Raw genomic sequence first — 24,406 nt, 5'->3', positions numbered from 1 at the left:
TCATCGGCGCACCTGGTCTTGACAAGAGGGATTGGCCTAAAAGCCAGCGGACCCAAGACACTTTCACCAGAACGTCGCCAAGCTCCCTGAGTAAGCATCACGTCTGGCACCCCTCCCTCGTTTCTTGCTCGCCGTCTTTGTGTTCTTCCTCGCTCCCGTTTTGATGTCCTTTGTGTCTTCCTCAGTGTCTTCCCAGTTGCCTGTGATTGTGTCTCGCCTCACGACTTCCTTCCGGATCTCTGCTTGCCTCCTTCGATCCACGACCCCTGCTTTGACACGGACATCGTTGCCTCTCTCCAGCCCCCGACTGCTTGCCTCCCCGCTGACTGCCTCTTCGCCTTTTCCCTTGGATTCGGCACGCGCCGACAACATCCTCTGGTAAAAATCACATTAATTCCACACATCGTCCGCACCCATTCACTTGTAGTAGCATACACACCCCACACATTCATCAAAGGTTTAAATAAACCTGGTAAACTGCAGTTCCGCCTTGGTGTTGCCTCCTTCCCTTTGACACATACACAACAATCTCATCCATAATCACCTCTATATCTGTGTTGTTGAATTTGTTTGTTGGTCTTTGTTGATGGCGAAATTTAATCGGTCAACAAGCTCATTGATTTGCAATTTACATCAGAGGTTGTACCTTCACCATTCATGGTGGGAAGTGGGTATGTAGTGGGATATCAGGCGGACCTTGCATATTGCAGGTGAAGAGTGTACACAGGTTTGGGAATGCATGTTGTTAATTAGTCTGAATAATTTTGTGCATTCACTATTTTCGGGTTACGTGTGTGGACAAGTATTCCAATGCACACTTTTATAAATCAAACATCTGATGTATTATTATGTCAATATGTTCATGTCCTTTGAATTGGACTGGTCAGAGGTCACTTGTAAAAAAAACACACCTGCAGATAGCAGAATGCCATTGTAGCCCATGTACTGTAAACTACATCTGATGCTTGAAATATATTGATACAGTACATTAGTACATCACTTTCGCCCCATTTTTCGTTTTTTGACATTTGCCTCTTATGGCATAAAGTTAAAGTAGTCTGTCAACATGCCTTTGGGTGTTTTACTGTGTCTCTGGATATTAATCTTGGTTTCTATGGCTGTTGGATCAGACAGTATTTACGGGGGGCGATTTATATTGCATCCAATTATGCTCTGAAGCTCAAAGAGTTTCATTAGGTCTTCTTGTCGAACAGTCAGACGCGTTGTCTGACTGGAAGAAACTGAAAAGTACATCTGTAAGATGCCAATAGTCATTAAGTCAAACTAGAACCTGAACAAAGTTGTTTCTGGTGAAGGCACGATACACCGGCAAGAAATCTGCGTTCAAAGGACTCCGGCTTATTAGTGATTCCCAAAGCCCAAAAAAAGTCTGCGGGCTATAGAGCTTTTTCATTTCGGGCTCCAGTACTCTGGAATGCCTTCCCGGTAACAGTTCGAGATGCTACCTCAGTAGAAGCATTTAAGTCTCACCTTAAAACTCATTTGTATACTCTAGCCTTTAAATAGACTCCCTTTTTAGACCAGTTGATCTGCCGTTTCTTTTATTTTTCTTCTATGTCCCACTCTCCCTTGTGGAAGGGGTCCGGTCCGATCCGGTGGCCATGTACTGCTTGCCTGTGTATCGGCTGGGGACATCTCTGCGCTGCTGATCCGCCTCCGCTTGGGATGGTTTCCTGCTGGCTCCGCCGTGAACGGGACTCTCGCTGCTGTGTTGGATCCGATTTGGACTAGACTCTCGCGACTGTGTTGGATCCATTATAGATTGAACTTTCACAGTATCATGTTAGACCCGCTCGACATCCATTGCTTTCCTCCTCTCCAAGGTTCTCATAGTCATCATTGTCACCGATGTCCCACTGGGTGTGAGTTTTCCTTGCCCTTATGTGGGCCTACCGAGGATGTCGTAGTGGTTTGTGGAGCCCTTTGAGACACTAGTGATTTAGGGCTATATAAGTAAACATTGATTGATTGATTGATTGAACTATCCAGGGAAGCTCTGGTCCTACAGTATTCTTCTTGATTATCAGAAATCAAGATATTCAGGTTTCCCCTCTTTTTAGCCTCCCGGCAGCCTTTTGGCCGATGGAGACCGGCTGCTGGGTCTCTGCCACACCAGAGTCCATTTGGAGAGACTGGAGGAGATGCAGATGAAGAGACAGGGCTGCGGAGCTAGCATTGAGCACCAGGACGGACAGGCTTCACAGTGTCTTGGCTGAATGAGCAGGTATCGGACACTTGAGTTTTCTAAGACGCATCCTCGCTCATCCATGCGGACTGGACACTGGCCGAGTTAGTGAGCGGCCGAGAGTGGAGTCGGCTCTCTTGGTTGCTTTGTTGGGTCTGCTCCCGTCTCTGGCCATGCGCCCTCCACCCCAGCAGACGATGGCGTGGTACACCGCAGAGTCCAACACAGTGTATATGTTTCTTTTACTTTTTATTCATAGCTGTATGTATGGAATACAGGGCACTGGTGGAGGACTTTGTCACATGGTGTGGAAAGAACCACCTCCAGCTCAATATGACGAAGACCAAGGAGCTGGTTGTGGACCTGGGAAGGAGGAGGAGTACTCCGGCGATCCCTGTTTCGATCAGGGGGGTCGATGTGGACATGGTTGAGGATTATAAATACCTCGGAGTACACATCGACAACAAGCTGAATGGGTCAAAACACGCTGAGGCCCTCTACAAGAAGGGACAGAGCCGCCTCTACTTCCTCAGGAGGCTAGGCTCCTTCAACGTCTGTACAAAGATGTTGAAGATGTTCTACGAGTCGGTGGTGGCGGGCGCCTTCTTGTACGCCGTAGCCTGCTGGGGCTGCGGGCTGAGAGCGAGGGACGCTAACAGACTGGACAAGCTGGTAGAGAAGGCCAGTAACGTGGTGGGAGTGGAGCTGGACTCTGGCGGTGGTGTCAGAGAGGAGAAGTCTAGCAAAACTCCTCGCTATTATGGACAACACCAACCACCCACTACACTCGGACTTTGCGGAGAGAATGAGCATGTTCAGTGGAAGGCTCAGACTCCCAAAATGTAACACGGAACAACACAGGCGGTCCTTCATACCGACAGCCATCAGACTGTATAATGTATATGATTCTTCTTGACTGCACTTAAATGTAGAATATATGTAGAATATATTTATATTATTGTGAGCGAACTGTGGTGCTGAATTTCCCCCAGGGATCAATAAAGTACTTTCTATTCTATTCTATGCTATTCTATTCTATGTAGAAGTGGCTGGTTGCATCAGCTCTGCTCCTTTAATGTCTTTAATGTCCTTTGATGTTTGATGCTCTTACATGTGTGTTTACCTGTATCTCAGCTTTTAAATGATAAATGGGTTGTACTTGTATAGCGCTTTTCTACCTTCAAAGTACTCAAAGCGCTTTGACACTACTTCCACATTTACCCATTCACACACACATTCACACACTGATGGAGGGAGCTGCCATGCAAGGCGCCAACCAGCACCCATCAGGAGCAAGGGTGAAGTGTCTTGCTCAGGACACAACGGACGTGACGAGAGTTGGTACTAGGTGGGATTTGAACCAGGGACGCTCGGGTTGCGCACGGTCACTTTCCCACTGCGCCACGCCGTCCCTTTTCTGTAAGGGGCGCCGGAAGTTGGCAGACCCGTCAGCGATGCTGTTTCTGTCTCCCTGTAATGTTTGTCTGATCTTGAATGGGATTGTGCTGAAAATGTTTATTTCCCCTCAGGGATTAATAAAGTATTTCTGATTCTGATCTGCAAATGTGTTCAAATTATGTGATACTTTCTAGTCTGTTGGTGTTTGTTGAATTTACATTGGCAGTTTTTTTAAGAAATAGTGTTATTGTTAGTGTGTAATGATGGGTTGGTGGATGTTCGCATTGTCAACTCACGAGGAGATGGTTCTGTTTGATCCAGCCTTCTGTGTAGTTTGCAAGTTGAAGCTCATTGCCTGCATGTTCTAAATTAATCCTCAGAACCAAAACAAGCAAGTTGGTTAATTTTAGACAACATGCTCTATGTTGAGGGTGTAGTGTGAAAGGAAAGGCTGTCATTATTTTATAATGGCCCCATCATTGCCTGGTACTGTATTATTTCTGGGTTTTAACCTTGTCTCTCAGATTTATCAACTGGAATAGGCTCTTGCCTGCACAGGATAAGCGATATAGATCCTGTAGGGCTGGAGATTGTTTCCAATTTTTTGTAAATCAACCGGATGCCTTCTTGACAATACCTAATTGGTTATTTAACAACAGCAGGCTTTACCATAGACTTCCACTGTGCAGCATGTCGTCACGTCTCCGGTGTCACAGGTGTACACGCCAGAATCACAGACATGGCATTTTGTAATCTGAAGAAATCGCTTCCGTCCGACTGAATAAATGCGTACGTTTTTGCCGGGCTTCACCTCGCTGCCGTTCTGAAGAAGAAAACAAAACAACAGTTAATAAAATGAAATGGAATTGTTCACCAACAACTTCAGGACATATGTGACTGAACAGCGATGACTTTGTAGAATAACCCTAATAACTTTTTTTTTTTCATTGCTCCAATTTAACTCATCTTGAGGGATACGACATGATTTGATTCAAGAACTTTAAATATCAAAACAGTAACTTTTTTCTTTTTTTTATTTTTTTATCCAAAACTGCAGCCCATTGACTGTGTGAAATAAACATATGGTTAGCAAACAATAGAACTTAATTCATTTATGGGTTTATTTCTGGCAGAAAAAAATCGAGGATAAATATATGGAAACAAGTTGATTCTAAATACAATTTCAATTTCTCAAAAATAAAAGCAGTTCTATAACATTGACCTAAACCTTTTCTCCGTTTCTATAGGTAGTAAATAATAATAACCATCTTGTACTGTGTTCAAGTTAAATTGGAAATAGTTAAACCTGGTAGGTTTCTTTCTGGCACTCATCAAAGGCAGACACTTTTCCATTCCCCTCTCCCTGATCTTTCCTGCTTGCTCTTTTGTTTTGTCTTGTCTTAACTTTCTTCTATCGTCTTTTTGCACTGCTCTCTAAAATATTCCCTGGAGGACAGTGCAGCGAAGACGCGACAAACTCCTGCCCTGTCCACACCTTTGACACACAATGTATGTTTGCATACTGTTGTGCGTTGGGAAAGGTTTTTTTCCTGGTCTCTAACAAAAAAATACTTTGTTGTACTTTTTAAGCGCAATGACAATAAAGTGATGTCCTATCCTATCCTATTCTGAAAAATACAAAACCTAAATACGTCCACCCCATTAAAAAAACACCATAATGTGGGCCAGTCAATATAAATGTGTAGTTATTACAAATTCATATTACTAACCCACAAAAGTAGGCCAAATAGCATGCTGGCAAAAGCTGAGGGTTTTCACACAGCTCTACTCCTGCAGGAATGCTGCAAGAAATAATGGGGCATTTGGCATTTAGTCAGTAACCTATCAAGGACATCCGTTTTGCCAAAAGCCAAAGTGTTTAGCTGGACCACAAATGTGGGCTGCGAATTGTAAGTCGAGGAACGGTCTTACCTCCTTGTAGCTGTTTTGGACTCTTATTTGCTTTTTCCCTGTGTGTGGTAGTTTGGGTCCTGTCATGTGCTTTTATTTTGTAAGTTTCACATCCTCGTGCCGTGCCGCCTGATTAGCAACTGAAACACACCTTTGCCCGGTTGCCAATCCGTCTCCTATTTGTTATGCCTAATCCTCTGCTGTGCGAAAGCTCTGTTTTTCCTTTTGTTGCTGTTTGATCAGTACGAGAAGATCTGTCTTGTCCTTCTCTTTTTGCACTCGCCTTCTTGTGTTCCGATCTCTCACTCGCTCCTGAGTGTGTTTCTTTAGTTTATTAAATAGTTTTATTTTAGTTACCATCGTGCTTCAACTTGGGGTCACATCATTAAAGATGCCTCCATACTCCTGACAAATGGTTTGCATTTAATTAGTATTAAACATGCTAAACAAGAAAATTGATATGAACCTTATAATACTGGCACTGCAAATTATTTATATCTACAGAAAATAGTAGGGGGTTTTCTAAGTGGGAGTTAGGCTGCCAGTAGGAGGTGCCAGAGGACTTCAGCAGAGACACAAAAACTTGAGGAAAAATGAAGAACATACCCTGCACAGTCCCTTCAGTTACCGTAGTTTACGGACTATAAGGCACACCTAAAATCATTTTTTTCCCCAAAACTCGACAGTGTGCCTTATAATTCGGTGCGCCTAATGTACGGAATAATTCTGATTTTGCTTACCGACCTCGAAACAATTTTATTTGGTACATTGTGTAATGATAAGTGTGACCAGTAGATGGCTGTCAAACATAAGCGATATGTGTAGACTGCACTATGATGGCAATATGACTCAAGTAAACAACACCAACATTTTATACGTTCCGTCTATAACTTGTTTTAGTACGACTTTGGTAAGCTATGAAGCCGCACCGCTTGATGGATTGTCGGCGCATTAAACATTTGAGTATTATTATGGTGTGTGTATAAGGTAAGAAATATTATCTGGTGTTTTGAATCGCAATATTATGTAAACGCAACTTTTCTCACGTTCTGGTACCTGCTGATCTGTATTTGGGATCTGCATAAATCCTGAAAAATTGCGCACTGGCGACTCCGTAGTCGATAAGCTTCTTCTTTTTCTCTATCATCTTGTTATGGGACATCATCCTCCGCTGTTGCCATTTGTAATATAAAGTAATGTAAAGGTCTTACTTATATCTGTCAGTAAACTCGCCATGAAAATGCTAAACAAATACCGGTGTAGTGAGATTACATTATTCACCCAAGCGACTTTAGTTAGAGAATTCCGGTTGGACGTTTTTTCACGGGATACATTTCCTTGTTGTTGTTTCCGGATGAGGAGATGCTGCTCTGTTATTGATTTAAGTAAAGTCTGAATGTCATTAAAACAGTTTGCTCCATCTTACCTTTACATGTTATGTAGACCACAAGAAAGTGTTATCAATTTAGCAAAAAATAGATAATAATATGACACCTTTAATGCGCCCTATAATCCGGTGCACCTTATATATGAAAAAACATCAACAATAGACCATTCATCGACAGTGCGATTTATAATCCGGTGCGCCCTGTGGTACGGAAAATACAATACTTGTCAATATGCCCAATCCAAAGTAAATCAAATTCCGGTGTGAAAAGAGACCTTCACAAAATATGCTTTAGAAAATATTTTTGTAATAAGAAGGACAGACCCCAAGTGCATTTCATAACATATGTGTGGCAGAGTGAGCCTGCCCCAATGTGCCACACTTTGATAACCTGCAATACCTTTGCAAACATGATTTGATGTTGAGAAATGTCCACCAGAAGGGACAACTTGCTAAGGAGTTAATCAATGAAGTTTGATCTAGGACTAAAAATGGATACGTAATTTAACAATTATTTACGCTCCTAAGTATGGACTTGCCTTCATCCATTTCACGTCCACATTGTGCCTTGAAAGCTCACACTCGATGGAGAGTGTTGATGCCGCAGGGAATTTCTGGTCCTCTAGTTTTCTCAAAATTGTCACTGGATGCTCTGGCAGGGAAAAGACAGGTAAAGTGAGGCAAATGAAAATAATTGATGTTTTTTGTCCTCCACAAATTCAAAAATGAAAAATGTTCAACTCTGCTGGTCGACAGGGGTGGACAATGCTAAAGCTTAACCTATTTTACTATAACACTCTATAAGGTTACTATAGACCCAAACCTGGGGGAACTTGGGAGAAACGTGGAACACTGCTAAAGCTTAACCTATTTTCTTATAACAATCTATAAGGTTACTATACATAAGGTCTGTATGGTTCGCTTCCCCTTTGGTCCGGATGACACAATGCGAAATATTTTCAAAAACAATTTGAAATGTGGACTCGTCAGACCACAAAACACTTTTCCACTTTGCATCAGTCCATCTTAGATGATCCCTGGCCCAGAGAAGCCGGTGGCGTTTCTGGATGTTGTTGATAAATGGCTTTCGCTTTGCATACTAGAGCTTTAACTTGCACTTAAAAATGTAGCGACGAACTGTATTTAGTGACACGGATTTTCTGAAGTGTTCCTGAGCCCATGTGGTGATATCCTTTAGAGATTAATGCCGGTTTTTGATACAGTGCCGTCTGAGGGATCGAAGGTCACGGTCATTCAATGTTGGTTTCCCGCTATGCCGCTTACGTGGAGTGATTTCTGCAGATTCTCTGAACCATTTGATGATATTATGGACCGTCGATGTTGAAATCCCTAAATTTCTTGTAATTGCATATGGGGAAATGTTGTTCTTAAACTGTTTGACTATTTGCTCACGCAGTTGTGGACAAAGGGGTGTACCTCGCCCCATTCTTTATTGTGAAAGACTGAGCATTTTTTGGGAAGCTGTTTTTATACCCAATCATGGCACCCACCTGTTCCCAATCAGCCTGCACACCTGTGGGATGTTCCATATAAGTGTTTGATGAGCATTCCTCAACTTTATCAGTATTAATTGCCACCTTTTTCCAACTTCTTTGTCACGTGTTGCTGGGATCAAATTCTAAAGTTAATGATTATTTGCAACAAAAAAAATGTTTATCAGTTTTAACATCAAATATGTTGTCTTTGTAGCATATTCAACTGAATATGGGTTGAAAATGATTTGCAAATCCTTGTATTCCGTTTATATTTACATCTAACACAATTTCCCAACTCATATGGAAACAGGGTTTGTATAACAATCTATAAGGTTACTATAGACCCCCATCCCTCCCACCACCACCACCACCGCAGACACACACTATCTGCTTTCCTTTGTAGTTCACGTATTCATTCACATTTATGTATTGTTGTATTGTATTACTGAAGTTATTATTGCTCATCAATAGAGTTTTTTTATTGGAATTTGTATTGCTCCATTTGTAGTGCAATAATGCTCATTGACAGTGATGTGTTATTAATATCTACTTCATTAACTGGTTTGTTGTTAGAATTTTCATTATTAAATTTGAATATATTGTATTTGATGATGTTGCTGTTTTTGTCGTAGTTGTCCTTCTGTCTCTTCCCCTTTCATCTGCGCAATTCCTATCCGTCTTCTTTCTATCCCCTCCTGGCTGTGCCAAACATTAATATTAATTAATTCAATAAAGTAAAATACAAATAAGGCAACAAGAGCAGTATCCCACACTTCTATTTTGAAAAGTAAATCTCTATAGCATATCAACTTCAACAATATGATTTGCCTAAATGTCTGGACAGGACATGTTAAAAGAAGAAGAAGAAGAAAAAGGGATTGTTGTTGCAGTTGAAACTAATTTATGCATTACAGCAATCATGTTTATTGCATGTATTGATCAAAAGTTGAGTATGGCAGAGGTAGACTGTTTGCCAGGGTTATTCAACTAGCATCCCGTGTGCCAAATCTGGCCCGAAAAGGACACCATTTCAGCCCCTGACTTTTGCTCAAAACTTGGTAGACAAATATTTTTTTGCATCAAATTCCTAAAAACTCTAGACTCCCTTCATGTATAGAGGAACTTGGGCCACTTTAAACACATTGGCAGATCTTTGGATTGATATTTTAACTTTTTTAGCAAACATATACAGTAACACTGGGGTCCAAACTTGTGATTTACATAACTGAGGTGTTGCTCAGGGCACCCCATCAAGTCCTCTCCTTTTTGGCTAGGACACATTTTTTTTTCATAATGTGATTCACAGCATGGAACTAAGGTGTCCCTGCACCTTGTTTACTTCAGATACAGTCAGTAGTCATTTGTTCAACTTATTTAGTTATGCCAGTGGTGTTCCTCAAGGTTCAATTTTAAGTCCTCTCTTCTTCATCATTTTGGCTACTTAACTGGTGGCCCGTGAGTTCAGCACAAACAAACTTGTGACCTGCGGTGATATCCTTTACACACTGATGTTGGTTTTTGATGCAGTACTGCCTGACGGATCGAAGGTCACAGGCATTTAATGTTGGTTTTTGGCCTTGTCGCTTACGTGCAGGGATTTCTCCAAATTTTCTGAACTTTTTGATGATATTACGGACCGTAGATGGTGAAATCCCTAAATTCCTTGCAATAGCTCGTTGAGAAATGTTCTTCTTAAACTCATCGGCAATTTGCTTGTTTGTGAGTGACTAGGTATTTCATGGAAGCTGCTTTTATACTCAATCATGGCACCCACCTGTTCCCAATTAGCCTGTTCATCAGTGGGATGTTCCAAGTAAGTGTTTGATGAGCATTTCTCAACTTTCTTAGTCGGTTTTGCCACTTGTACCAGCTTTTTTGAAACATGCTGCAGGCATCAAATTCCAAATGTGCTAATATTTACAAAAAAATAACAACTTTTATCAGTTCAAACGTTAAGTATCTTGTCTTTGCAGTCTATTCAACTGAAAATAGGTTGAAAAGGATTTGCAAATAATTGTATTCTGTTTTTATTCACGATTTACACAATGTGCCAACTTCACTGGTTTTGTATATATAAACACACAATTTTATCTTTTTTGTTGTTTACCCTTGTTTTCTTATTTTTGTTTATCTTTGCAGTGGTATGCCTTAATACCAGCATGAGAGTTACCATTTTTACCAAAGCATGGAACAGCAAAAAATAAACTAAAAATCAGCTTTTTAATCAGTATTATCAATAAGCATACTAGGACAATTCCCTGCTGACCAAAATATATCTATTCAGTTAAGTTATACATTCTTGACTCTGGTGACATTGTGATTCTGTTGTCATCATCTGGATGAAATTCTGAACCCCGAGCTCACAAGAATGAATACCGAGTGACCTGGCAGTGAGCTGATTATTTTTACAGCATGAGGTTAAACTAACAGCTGACAGAGAAGACTGAGCAAAGCTTCTGTTTTACATTGGGTCATGCAAGGCTATTTTGTGTTGGGACCGTGAGCCGGGATAAAGGCAACAGTAGCCGGGCCAAAGTGCCACTCCATTCTGTTATCCCGACCCCGTCGTCTGTCATTTGATACGCTCTGTGTGGACGACTTTTGTCGCCAACATAAGTTATCGAGACCTATTTATTTACCCCCACCATTGATATATTTTTAATTATGCAATGTGTGCTCATTCCTTACTTTTAATTTACATTTAACTTTTGCCATAGTGAGACAAATTAAATAACGTTGACCACACGGGGGCAGCACGGTGGAACAGGGGTTGGTGCATCTTCCTCACAATACGAAAGTCCTGAGTAGTCCTGGGTTCAATCCCGAGCTCGGGATCTTTCTGTGTGGAGTTTGCATGGGGATAGGTTGATTGGCAACACTAAATTGACCCTAGTGTGTGAGTGTGAATGTTGTCTGTCTATCTGTGTTGACACAGCGATGAGGTGGCAACTTGTCCAGGGTGTACACCGCCTTCCGCCCGAATGCAGCTGAGATAGGCTTCGGCGACCCCAAAAGGGACAAGCGGTAGAAAAATGGATGGATGGATGACCACACGGACAGACCAACATTTTTTGACTAATAATACGCGGTTTTATGCTGATATATCGATACCATTGATACTATGTCTTTATGTTCTAATATTGATACCTAAATCAAAATATTGATACCTTAGTTATCGTATTTCCTTGAATTAGTGCCGGGGGGGTAATTAATTCAAAACCTCTTCTCACTCCGGCGCTTATCAAAGGCATGTGGTAAATTTAGGCCTCCGCTTATAAATTTGAGTGTGATGTAAGGATACCATCATGAAAAGCACATTTAATAAAAAAAACATTATGCCCCCCGTGACCCCAAAAGGGAATAAGCGGTAGAAAATGGATGGATGGATGGATTATGTAGCATAAAAAATGCTACAACACTCAGTCACCGTATGTAAGTACCCAAAATAAAGACTAGACATAAATAAAAATTCAATCGGATCAGAAACATTGGAGGAAACGGGATTAACACCCAATGCTAACCGCCCATAGAAAATACATGGGTACGGCTAGTAGCTACTATTAGCAAACAAATTCCCTTACCAACTCGGCTTAATATCTTAACATCGCCACACTCTCTCATCGCAACTCGGCCCTGATGGTCGGCATCTATAAGTTTACAATTAGTTGAAAAATGTTGGACGGTTGTTTTTACGATATGCAGGTAAACGACAACTTTAAAACATACCGGCTTCAGATGTCCCCAGGTTTAGCCACCGCACCTGGCAGCCATCTTGGAACGCTGGATTATATAGAGCGCGATAGGCTGCAGCGAGTCACGTGAGCGCCTGTGTTATGCTCGTGAGATTAAACATGGGAACGGCGCAGGTAATATGAGGGGATGCCATGAGAGGAAATATGGCTTATTTCCTACCCGTGTTACACACTCGTGACGTGACGAGTTTGACCTGGCGGTAAAACGAGGCATATGCTAATTATTCTGCAAAATGAGTTTGACCCGGCGGTTAACCGAGGCATGCGCTAATTATTTTGCCAAACAAGTTTGACCCGGCAGTAATTCTAAGCATGCGCGAATCATTTAGCAAAACTAGTTTGACCCGGCAGTAAAACGAGGCATGCGGATAATTTATACTCGGCGGCAATTCAAGGAAATACAGTATTTGAAATAACGTCCATCATTAACAGGAACACAGTGTAAAGTAACTAAATCTTCCATCTGTCCGGATAGAAGGGGAACCGGAGGGTGTCTTCCAACTGTCGTGGGATCACACTCCCCAGCCTTCTTGGTAAGGTCTATTTAGATGTACTGGAGAGGAGGCTACGTCGGATAGTCGAACCCTCAGATTCAGGAGGAACAGTGTGGTTTTTGTCTTGTTCGTGGAACTGTGAACCAACTCTACACTGTCTGCAGGATCCTTGAGGGCGTATGGAAGTAAGTCCATACATATGGACTTGGAGAAGGCATTCGACCATGTCCTGCAGGGAAGAACTGTGGAGAGTGCTCAAAGAGTATGGGGTATTAGACCGCCTGTACTTGATGGTCCGCTCCCTGTATGATCGGTGTCAAAGCTTAGTCCGCATTGCCGGCAGTAATTCAACACGTTTCCAGTGAGGGTTGAACTCTGCCAGAGGGTATGGGGGTATTGGACCGCCTGTACGTAATGGTCCGCTCCCTGTATGATCAGTGTCAAAGCTTAGTCTGCATTGCCGGCAGTAATTCAAGCCGTTAACCAGTGAGTGTTGGACTCTGCCAGAGAGTATGGGGGTATTGTCCGCTCCCTGTATGATCAATGTCAAAGCTTAGTCCGCATTGCCGGCAGTAATTCAAGCCATTTCCAGTAAGGGTTGGACTCTGCCAGGGCTGCACTTTATCACCGGTTCCTTTTTTATTCTATAGTGTTTTTATTCATACATGTATTTATTTGACAGGGACAGTACAATTAAACATTGCTAGCTATAGGTAACCAACGTCAAAGTACATAATACTTATAGCCACGGGCTAATTTGGAACCCTTGTACCTAGTTAGGGTTTTAAAAAAAGATGAGAGAAGTGTAAAACATACAAAAGGATTAAGACAAGTATAAAAATAAAAACACTTTGAAATTAATTGGCCCCATTTGTCCATGCTACACCCAGTTCTAGTGCTCACACTTCTGATTTTCTTTAAGCCACGTATTCAGTTTTGTGGAGAAAAGTTTGATATCCGACTGTGACTTTGACTCTAACTGAGAACGCAGACTGACCCAGAGTCATCCGGCACTTTTTCACTCTACAGCTCCCACCCACTGCAGCCCGAGTCTGCACACCTTCACAACTGTATCTTTGTATTTCTTGACACATTACATCAGGGGCTAATCCATTATGACACTTAAATATAGCTTTTAAAAATGACAAATGTATAAAATTATCAAAACTCATCATGTTATATTTTTGGGTAATATGGCAGTGATTATGCTTCATTGTTTTTTGGTTAAATATCTTTAGTGTTTTGTTTATTTTGTTTATATAATGACAACATAGGCTTCACTACACATCTCGTGGTCTGTCCCCAGACCATGGCACAATAAGACATATGGGATACAATCATTGCACGCATGTAAACTTGTGCAGCTTGAACAGATAAACAAGTTCTAATAAGCTTAGGGTCCAAAATAACACCCAAATATTAAAATTCCTTTACCTGCTCTATTTTATTTTGATTAATGTTGACCTGAATGTTATTCAATGATTGTTTCTTCAATGAGGAGAACATTGAGACTGATTTGTTATGATTTAGGGGCTAAACAGTTATTTTGAAGCCATGTTGATATTTACAGTCCAATAAAACTGCTTACGAGGAAACTTGTTATAAGCCCCACCCACAGGCACCTGCCCCTCATGCTAAAACAGTCATTATTTAGATACCGTAAAAAAAAACAGTACTGAAACCGGAAAAAAAATAAAACAAAATTGTAAAAAAGTGAAGCAATCATAAAACACTTTGAAACAAATAAAAACAATAAAAGCGTACAAACATATAAATAAAGTAAAATTCATAGTTTGTGAACCCGTTCTCAAACAATGGCAATAAAAACTAATCTGATTCTGAATATTGCCATCGAAAACATACACCAGATACATTGTATTTTGTCAATGTTATTCGTTCACAAAATGTCATATGCATAGGTGGATTATTAACATTTTGTGAGTGCAAACATACAACAGTAAACTTAATTTAGAGTTTTACTGAAAATTTTAGAAAATAAAACATTGATGAGGTATATCTAGAAATGACTTACCCTTGACGACAAGCTTTGCTGATGTCCTCAGATTATCCACACAGCACATGAAGGTGGCAGTGTCTTCCACTGAGAGGTTTGAAATAGTCAAGCTGTGGACTTGTCCCTTGGCGCTCATTCGAAAGTGATTTGATGGCTTAAGCTGGATTCCATTTCTCCACCAGGTGCTGGGCACGCTGGGATGTGACAGTTCAACTTCAAAGGAGATGGTTTCTCTCTCCATGGTTTTTATGTCAGTCAAGCCTTTCTTGATTGTGATTTTTCGACCTGTATGGAAAAGTTGAAATGTCAAATACCCTCAGAGAACCATAGTATGCACAAAGTAGTAAAACAAAAGGTACATTTAAAGTTGCAAACACTGATTTTAATGGTAAGCGTGAGCAGGCACTGTGGCTATAGTGAGCAGTATTTATACTGAACAAAAACATAAACACAACACTTTTGTTTTAGCTCCCATTTTTCAGGAGTTGAACTCAAATACCTCTCAGAAATCTTTGTTAATGAGCATTCCTTCTTTGCCAAGATAATCCATCCCACGTCAGAGGTGTGGCATATCAAGATGCTGATTAAACAGCATTATTGCACAGGTGTGCCAAAGGCTACCCACAATAAAAGAAAAAAGACTCTGAAATGTCTAGTTTTTCTTTACTGGGGTTTAGGGCATACTTGCCAACCCTCCCGGATTTTCCGGGAGACTCCCAAAATTCAGCGCCTCTCCCGGAAACCTCCCGGGACAAATTTTCTGCGGAAAATCTCCCGAAATTCAGGCGGAGCTGGAGGCCACGCCTCCTCCCGCTACATGCGGACCTGAGTGACGTGTCGACAGCCTGTTTCCACGTCCGCTTTCCCACAATATAAACAGAGAGCCTGCCCAATGACGCTATAACTGTAGAATGATCGATGGCGAGTTCTTGGTTTCTTATGTGGGTTTATTGTTAGGCAGTTTCATTAACGTCCTCCCAGCGCAGTAAAAACACACAACAACAGCAGTCACGTTTCCGTCTACCATAAAGCAGTTCGTCTGCCGTAAACAGCAATGTTATGACACTCTTAAACAGGACAATACTGCCATCTACTGCACATGCATATGTGACAGTATAATCTACGGCAGGGGTCACCAACCGTTTTGAAACCAAGAGCTTACTTCTTGGGTACTGATTAATGCGAAGGGCTACCAGTTTGATACACACTTAAATAAATTGCCAGAAATAGTCATTTTGCTCAATTTACCTTTACTCTATGTTATCATTAATAATTAATGCTATTTATCTTTGTGGAAAAACTGATCAACCAAATAATTTCTCACAATAAATATATATTTTTGATGTCATGTTTTAACTTTTCTAGCTGTAAATATCCTCCTCCCCTCTTAACCACGCCCCCAACCACGCCACGCCCCCACCCCCACCTCCTGGAATCGGAGGTCTCAAGGTTGGCAAGTATGGTTTAGGTTTGAGATCAGAAAAGCAGTTTGTATCTGGTGTGACCATCCTTTGCGTCAAACAGTGCAACACATCTCCTTCGCATAGAGTTGCTCAGGTGGCCGGTGGAATGTTCGTCCACTCATTTTCAATGGATCCACGGCATCCCTAACATGCTTAATGGGTGTTGTGTCCGGTGAGTGCGCTGGCCATGCAAGAACAGGGATGTTTTCAGATTCTAGGAATTGTGTACTCTTGCAACGTGGGGCCGTGTATTGTCAAGTTGCAACATGAGGTGATGGTCCAGGGTGAATGGCAAAACAATGGGCCTCAGGATCTCGTCCCGGTATCAAAATGCCATAAATATAATGCACTTGCATTCGTTGTCCATAACATACGCCTGCCCGAACCATAACTCCAACCCCACAATCGGCCACTTGATTCACAACGTTGACATTAGCAAACTACTCTCCCAAACATCTGCCCTGAACAGTGAAAACCGGGATTCAGCCGGGAAGAAAACACCTCTTCAACGTGCCAGACACCATCGAATGTGAGCATTTGTCCACTCAAGTCAGTTACAACAACAAACTGCAGTCAGGTCGGGACCCCAATGAGGAAGATGAGCATGCAGTTTCTGACAGTTGTGCAGAAATTATTTGGTTATGCAAACCAATTGTTGAAGCAGCTATCCGGGTGGCTATTCTCAGACGATCATTAAGGAGCACATGCTGGATGTGGAGGTCCTGGGCTGGTGTGGTTACACATTTGTGAGGCCGGTTGGATGTGCTGCCAAATTTTCGGCTTATGGTCGAGAAGTGAACATTCAATTCACAGACAACAGCTCTGGAGGACATTCCTGCTGACTGCATGCTCTCTCAAAACTTGCGACATCTGTGGCATTGTGCTGTGTGATAAAACTGCACATTTCAGAGGGACCTTTTATTGTGCGCAGCCTAAGGCGAACCTGTGCAATAATCGTGTTGTTTATTCAACGTCTTGATATGCTACACCCGTGAGGTGGGATGGATTATCTTGCTAAATAAGAAGTGCTCAGTAACACAGATTTGTGAACAATATTTAAGAGGAATAGGTCTTTTAAGTAATAGTAAACGTTTTAGATGTTGAGTTCAACTCATGAAAAATGGAAGCAAAAACAAAAGTGTTATGTTTATAGTTTTCTTCAGTGTTTCCACACACAAAAGTAGTCTGATTTATCCAATAATTCGACTCACAATAAGCATTCTACAACCAATGGAAACACCTTAATCTAATTGTGTTTGGCTTTTAAAAAATTGGACTAACACACTATATTATGCGATTGAAAAACAGTTCTCTCGAGTGGGTGTGTGCCGCTGGCAGGGACCCTTTGTATCGCGCATGTGCCAGTCGCAACGTGGGGAATACAACCCGGAAGCAGATCCCATTCCTTCAAAATTTAGTCAACCACTGGAATGAAAAGGATTCTGTATGTTTGCTTGACAAATTGTTTAAAAATTTAACTCTTTGAGAAACCAGACTGTAGGACATTCGATTATGGTGATTGACATAAAAGTCAACTTTGAAACTGTCAACATTTTCAATTACTTCAAACATATACAAACCCCGTTTCCATATGAGTTGGGAAATTGTGTTAGATGTAAATATAAACAGAATCCAATTGAATGCACTATAAAGACAAGATATTTGATGTTCAAACTCATTAACTTTATTTTTTTTTTTGCAAATAATAATTAAATTAGAATTTCATGGCTGCAACACTTGCCAAAGTAGTTGGGAAAGGGCATGTTCACCACTGTGTTACATCACCTTTTCTTTTAACAACACTCAATAAACGTTTGGGAACTGAGGAAACTAATTATTGAAGCTTTGAAAGTGGAATTCTTTCCCATTCTTGTTTTATGTAGAGCTTCAGTCGTTCAACAGTCCAGGTTCTCCGCTGTCGTATTTTACGCTTCATAATGCGCCATACATTTTTGATGGGAGACACGTCTGGACTGCAGGCAGGCCAGGAAAGTACCCGCACTCTTATTTTACGAAGCCATGCTGTTGTAACACTTTTCTTGCTGAAATAAGCATGATAACGTTGCTTGGATGACAACATATGTTGCTCCAAAACCTGTATGGACCTTTCAGCATTAATGGTGCCTTCACAGATGTGTAAGTTACCCATGCCTTGGGCACTAATACACCCCCATATCATCACAGATGCTGGCTTTTGAACTTTGCGCCTATAACAATCCAAATGGTTATTTTCCTCTTTGTTCTAGAGGACAACACGTCCTCTGTTTTCAAACATAATTTGAAATGTGGACTCGTCATACCATAGAACATCTTTGTACTTTGCATCTTAGGTGAGCTCGGGCCCAGCCAGGATATTGTTGATAAATGGGTTTGGCTTTTGGTAGAGTTTTAACTTGCACTTGCAGATGTAGTTACTGACAGTGGTTTTATGAAGTGTTCCTGAGCCCATGTGGTTATATCCTTTACACACTGATGTCAGTTTTTGATGCTGTACCGCCTGAGGGGTCAAAAGTCCGTAATATCATCGCTTACATGCAGTGATTTCTCCAGATTCACTGAACCTTTTGATGATTTTACGGACTGTAGATGGTAAAATCCCTAAATTCCTTGCAATAGCTCGTTGAGAAATGTTGTTCTAAAACTGTTCGACAATTTGCTTACAAAGTGGTGACCCTCGCCCCATCCTTGTTTGTGAATTATTAGCATTTCATGGAAGCTGCTTTTATACCCAATCATGGCACCCACCTGTTCCCAATTAGCCTGCACACCTGTGGGATGTTCCATATAAGTGTTTGATGAGCATTCCTCACCTTTATCAGTATTTATTGCCACCTTTCCCAACTTCTTTGTCACGTTTTGCTGGCATCAAATTCTAAAGTTAATGATTATTTGCAAAAAAAAAATGTTTATCAGTTTCAACATCAAATATGTTGTCTTTGTAGCATATTCAACTAAATATGGGTTGAAAATGATTTGCAAGTCATTGTATTCCGTGTATATTTACAGCTAACACAATTTCCCAACTCATATGGAAACGGGGTTTGTACAACCATTCCCTGTGAAAAAAAGGAATTTTATTGTGGCGACCCGATGACAACAACCTTAGTTTTGAAGGCCAGTGTGTAAATTTAGAAGCAATGAGAGGAGATCCAAATTCATTGAAGGTGCCAGCAGCCTGAGCAGCCTAAGGTCCTGACTCTCCCCTTCCCATCCCTACTAGTGATGACCCTTAAAGGCCCTTAAAGGCCTACTGAAACCAACTACTATCGACCAGGCAGTCTAAAAGTTTATATATCAATGATGAAATCTTAACATTGCAACACATGCCAATACGGCTGGTTTAGTTTACTAAGTTGCAATTTTAAATTTCGCGCGGAAGTATCATGCTAAAACGTCGCGGTGTGATGACGTGTGCGTAACGACGCATTGTAGAGGACATTTTGTTCCAGCACTGTTCACAGCTATAAGCCGTCTCTTTTCATCGCATAATTCCACAGTATTATGGACATCTGTGTTGGTGAATCTTTTGCAATTTGTTCAATGAATAATAGAGACGTCAAAGAAGAAAGCTGTAGGTGGGAAGCGGTGTATTGCGGCCGCCTTTAGCAACACAAACACAGCGTTAGTGCGTCTGCCTCACAATACGAAGTTCTTGCAATCCTGGGTTCAAATCCAGGCTCGGGATCTTTCTGTGTGGAGTTTGCATGTTCTCCCCGTGAATGCGTGGGTTCCCTCCGGGTACTCCGGCTTCCTCCCACTTCCAAAGACATGCACCTGGGGATAGGTTGATTGGCAACACTAAATTGGCCCTAGTGTGTGAATGTGAGTGTGAATGTTGTCTGTCTATCTGTGTTGGCTCTGCGATGAGGTGGCGACTTGTCCAGGGTGTACCCTGCCTTCCGCCCGATTGTAGCTGAGATAGGCGCCAGCGCCCCCCGCGACCCCGAAAGGGAATAAGCGGTTGAAAATGGATGGATGGATGGATGGAACACAGCCAGTGTTTCATTGTTTACATTCCCGGAAGATGACGGTGAAGCTTTACTATGGAACAGAGCGGTCAAGCGAACACGGTTGGATAGGACCACACACACAAAGTACAATGTATTATGCAGCGATCATTTCGAAAGATCGTGTTTCGAAGAGGGGCTCTTGCGAAAGGCAGAGATGGGCATTGCCACCACCCGTCAACTGGTGCTGAAGAAAGGTGCGGGGCCGACCTTCAGGTTGTACAGGTACGACCATATAAATGGTAAATGGGTTGTACTTGTATAGCGCTTTTCTACCCCTTTTTAAGGAGCCCATAGCGCTTTGATAGTATTTCCACATTCGCCAATTCACAAACATTCACACACTGACGGCGGGAGCTGCCATGCAAGGCGCTCACCAGGACCCATCAGGAGCAAGGGTGAAGTGTCTTGCCCAAGGACACAACAGACGTGACTCGGATGGTAGAAGGTGGGGATTGAACCAGTAACCCTCAGATTGCTGGCACGGCCACTCTACCAACTTCGCCACGCCACACCTATAATCTCACTAAAACACTAATAACACAATAAGCAGATAAGGGATTTTACAGAACTATCCTAGTAAATGTGTCTAATAACATCTGAATCGCTCCCACTGTATAGTCTTTTTTTTCTAATCCTTCACTCTCACTTTCCTCATCCACGAATCTTTCATCCTCTCTCAAATTAATGGGGAAATCGTTGCTTTCTCGGTCCGAATCGCTCTCGCTGCTGGTGGCCTTGATTGTAAACAATGTTCAGATGTGAGGAACTCCACAACCCGTGACGTCATATCGTCTGCTACTTCTGGCACAGGCAAGGCTTTTTTATTTGCGACCAAAAGTTGCGAACGTTATCGTCGATGTTCTCTACTAAATCCTTTCAGCAAAAATATGGCAATATTGCGAAATGATCAATTATGACACATAGAATGGACCCGTTTTAATAAGAAAAGCTCATTTTAGTCGGCCTTTAATTCACTTTTTGGTCAGAAGATCACAGAAATATGCAATATTTTTTTTTTTTTTTTTTTTAAATATGAATTTTAAGAAAATATTTGAAGGTACTTGTAATCGTCATGTGGCTGGTTTACTTTAGTGGACAAGCTTGTTGTTTCTTATGATCCACAAAAACAGTGACATTGCCCTCAAAGTTTAATTCTGCAGGGTGGCAGGCAGCTGTCCGTTGCCATCATGTTGCAGTACGAATGCAGCGCCAGTCCTCAGTCGCTCATATTACTCTTACTCAGTTTGAATTGAACTTGCTTTACGACAAAACTGACGTAGGTGTCATCAGCAACGGCGGTAAACAAACAACATGGCATACTCACGTTCCACAGTGAGCTGGGCTTGCGTGCGGTCATGAAGGGTCTCACAGCTATAGGTGCCCTGGTCAGACTTGGCGAGTTTGTGGATAGTGAGGCTGTGCTTAGGGCCCTTGTGTTTCAGGGTGTACTTGGGCCCCGGGTGGATCAGAACTCCTTGCCTCATCCACTGCACTTCACTTGAATCTAGGCTCACCTCCACTTCCAGTGTTGCCTCACTGTTTTCCTCGCATGTAAGCGGTGCCATTTTCTTGGTGAACATCACCTGTTGTTCTAAAAGCAAACAAATAGAATGGACAACTTGATAGCTGCATCGGTCACATTAATAGATACCGTTTGACACGGCACACTCGGAAACCACACCCCGGCAAAGTGAAACGCAATATATGCCGAACAAATTCAGCAATGTACTGTGTGGTGCAAATTCAAGTAGAGCGCATATGCTGAAAGCTCTCAGGAATCTGACTCTCCAACTATGCCAAACCACGTGTCTCTGTCAGTTACCAGTCTGAGGTTAACAGGAGAAGCTGCTAAGCACTAGCCATCAAAGGCACCTTTTCAACAATTTTAAATTGTCTGATAGGCTCATTATTTAGATTAGATTAGATAGATTAGATAGTACTTTATTTATTCCTTCACATGAGGTCCTCATAGTCATCATTGTCACTGGCGTCCTACTGGGTGTGAGGTTTCCTTGCCCTTATGTGGGTTCTTCCGAGGATGTCATAGTCGTAGTGGTTTGTACAGTCCTTTGAGACATTTGTGATTTAGGGCTATATAAATTAACACTGATTGATTGATTGATTGATTGATTCATTCATTCATTCATTGATTTCTGACTGTTGGACATTACAAACAAAAGCCTGAGTTTTTATGAACAATCAAACCCTGACGACACTACAATTTGAAGCATAAACATGTGTGGGAAAGTTTACTTCGGTGACAACCTCAAAGTTTTGAAATCAGTAAAAAATTTCAAGCAGCTAAAATGCTGAGTGTTTTGCATTATACCGATGGGGCTTGGTAGTGGATTTAAATGGGTTTAATTTTGTATTGTTTACTACTTAGACATTTTTATAATAGCTGCAAAGTTCAATAAGCAAGTAATATAGTTGGGTGATATAAATTAATGATAGGCCTGCAAATCATCTGCAAAAACTCAGTCATGTACCAAATTTACTACTGTTGTCCATAACATGGTAGCCTGTTAACAATGAATAAACTTGAAAATAGTTGAAAACAACTCAGAGATGTATCGCGGGCCAACCTTCTTATTAAACTTGTGACGTCACACAAACCAGACCGAAGACGCCAGCAGGCCGCACTTGGCCACCCCTATTCCTGTATAACAGTTCTTTTCAAAGGCTTGCCTCCCGTAGGTAACTTCAGGCTAGGCTAAGCTAGCTTCAGCTACATGTTAAAGCTTAGTTCAGCCTTACAAATGCCGGCTTTTGAAAGTGTAGTTAAGAAAATATCAACAAAAAAATCTAATTATTATATAACATGTTGGTCATCTGCAAGCAAAATTACACTGAGGCCATTGGAAACTTAGCACAAACAATCGCTCAAAATCCATGACCGAAAACCACAACATCACCATCAATGTTTAGTTCTCCAAAAATATAGATAGTTAAACTTAGCTAACATACAAAGACTAGCATCAATACGAATAGCCCATTGAATCCTAAATAACACTGCATCAGCGCCACTTAAGCACTTTGTCCAGTTTACATCTGCTGTGACAACTAGAAACACACGAGCCTCCACCAGGGGGCAGTGTAGCGTACCCAGATGTAAAACATCTTTTGCACAATCAGCCTTTTCATATCAAGCCACAAAGGAATGGAACGACCTCACAACAAACTTTAAAAGTTGAACAGATTACTCTTTATTTACAATTGAAGTTAAAAAGTGTCTTTGGAGCCATCAAAGCTGCTCACACGGTCACTAAGGTGGCCACTGTTTGACAGATCAACTTAATGTGTATTATATTTATCCATGACAGCATTTTTGTTGTAAATTGTGAGGTGTGTCTGTTAAAATCATTTTTCTTTTTTTTACAAATGATGACAGATGTGAACAAGAGCATGTGTTGTAATTATGTGATGATGTAAATGAGATGTGGTTGTATTGTATATTAAGTATGTGTCCGTGAAAGGGCACTTTATGACTTTTCTTAATTTGATTACGTGATATGATATGATTTTCTTGTGATAATTTTATTGATGATTTTTGTATCCCTTTAAATTAGGTCGCCAGGGACTGCAGATGGAAATGAGCTATTTAGCTATAATCTGGTACAGAACATATCTGTCTTTGAGCTTAATGTTTTTGTGCACTGTCCCTTCAAATGAATACTAAACTATAAACAAAAAAGTCAAACAAGCGGCCACAATGACCATTAAACAATGTCGTGGTAAACTCAAGAGAATGACCGGTGTAATGTTTCTTGGATGGAAGTCAACATACCGTATTTCCTTGAATAGCCGCCGGGCATGTGATATGCGCCTGCCTTGATTTACGGCCGGGCAAAACTCTCTCCCCAAATTAATAAGCGCATGCTTACTTTTACCACCGGGTCATAATTGAGAAGTCACGAGTGACCCTTCCCCTGCCGTTATTTGAAAACGGCGGAGGAGTTATATCCTTGTACTGTGTGTAAACCAGGGGTCTTGTTCCACAGCCATACAGATCACAGTAGTGGTTATAAATGGGTTATAAATGGGTTGTACTTGTATAGCGCTTTTCTACCTTCAAGGTACTCAAAGCGCTTTGACACTACTTCCACATTTACCCATTCACACACTGATGGAGGGAGCTGCCATGCAAGGCGCTAACCAGCACCCATCAGGAGCAAGGGTGAAGTGTCTTGCTCAGGACACAACGGACGTGACGAGGTTGGTACCAGGTGGGGATTGAACCAGGGACCCTCGGGTTGCGCATGCACTAACCCCTGT

General features: G+C 41.6%; 1 protein-coding gene across 1 annotated transcript in view; it reads right to left on the bottom strand.

The window, feature by feature from the left end:
- The window catches only part of LOC133564868 (obscurin-like), a 94,047-nt gene that overhangs the window by 4,262 nt on the left and 65,379 nt on the right, over nt 1-24,406 (bottom strand). Inside the window, exons 39-42 of the mRNA XM_061919409.1 lie at nt 21,456-21,722; nt 14,677-14,943; nt 7,442-7,554; nt 4,274-4,427 (exon numbers count right to left, since the gene is read on the bottom strand). Coding sequence (XP_061775393.1) covers nt 4,274-4,427; nt 7,442-7,554; nt 14,677-14,943; nt 21,456-21,722 — 801 coding nt within the window. The remainder of the gene's footprint in view (nt 1-4,273; nt 4,428-7,441; nt 7,555-14,676; nt 14,944-21,455; nt 21,723-24,406) is intronic.

The sequence above is a fragment of the Nerophis ophidion genome, linkage group LG13 (assembly GCF_033978795.1).
Source record: "Nerophis ophidion isolate RoL-2023_Sa linkage group LG13, RoL_Noph_v1.0, whole genome shotgun sequence".
NCBI lineage: Eukaryota > Metazoa > Chordata > Actinopteri > Syngnathiformes > Syngnathidae > Nerophis > Nerophis ophidion.
The sequence above is the reverse complement of the archived record's forward strand: the minus strand, read 5'-3'. Positions and strand labels throughout refer to the sequence as shown.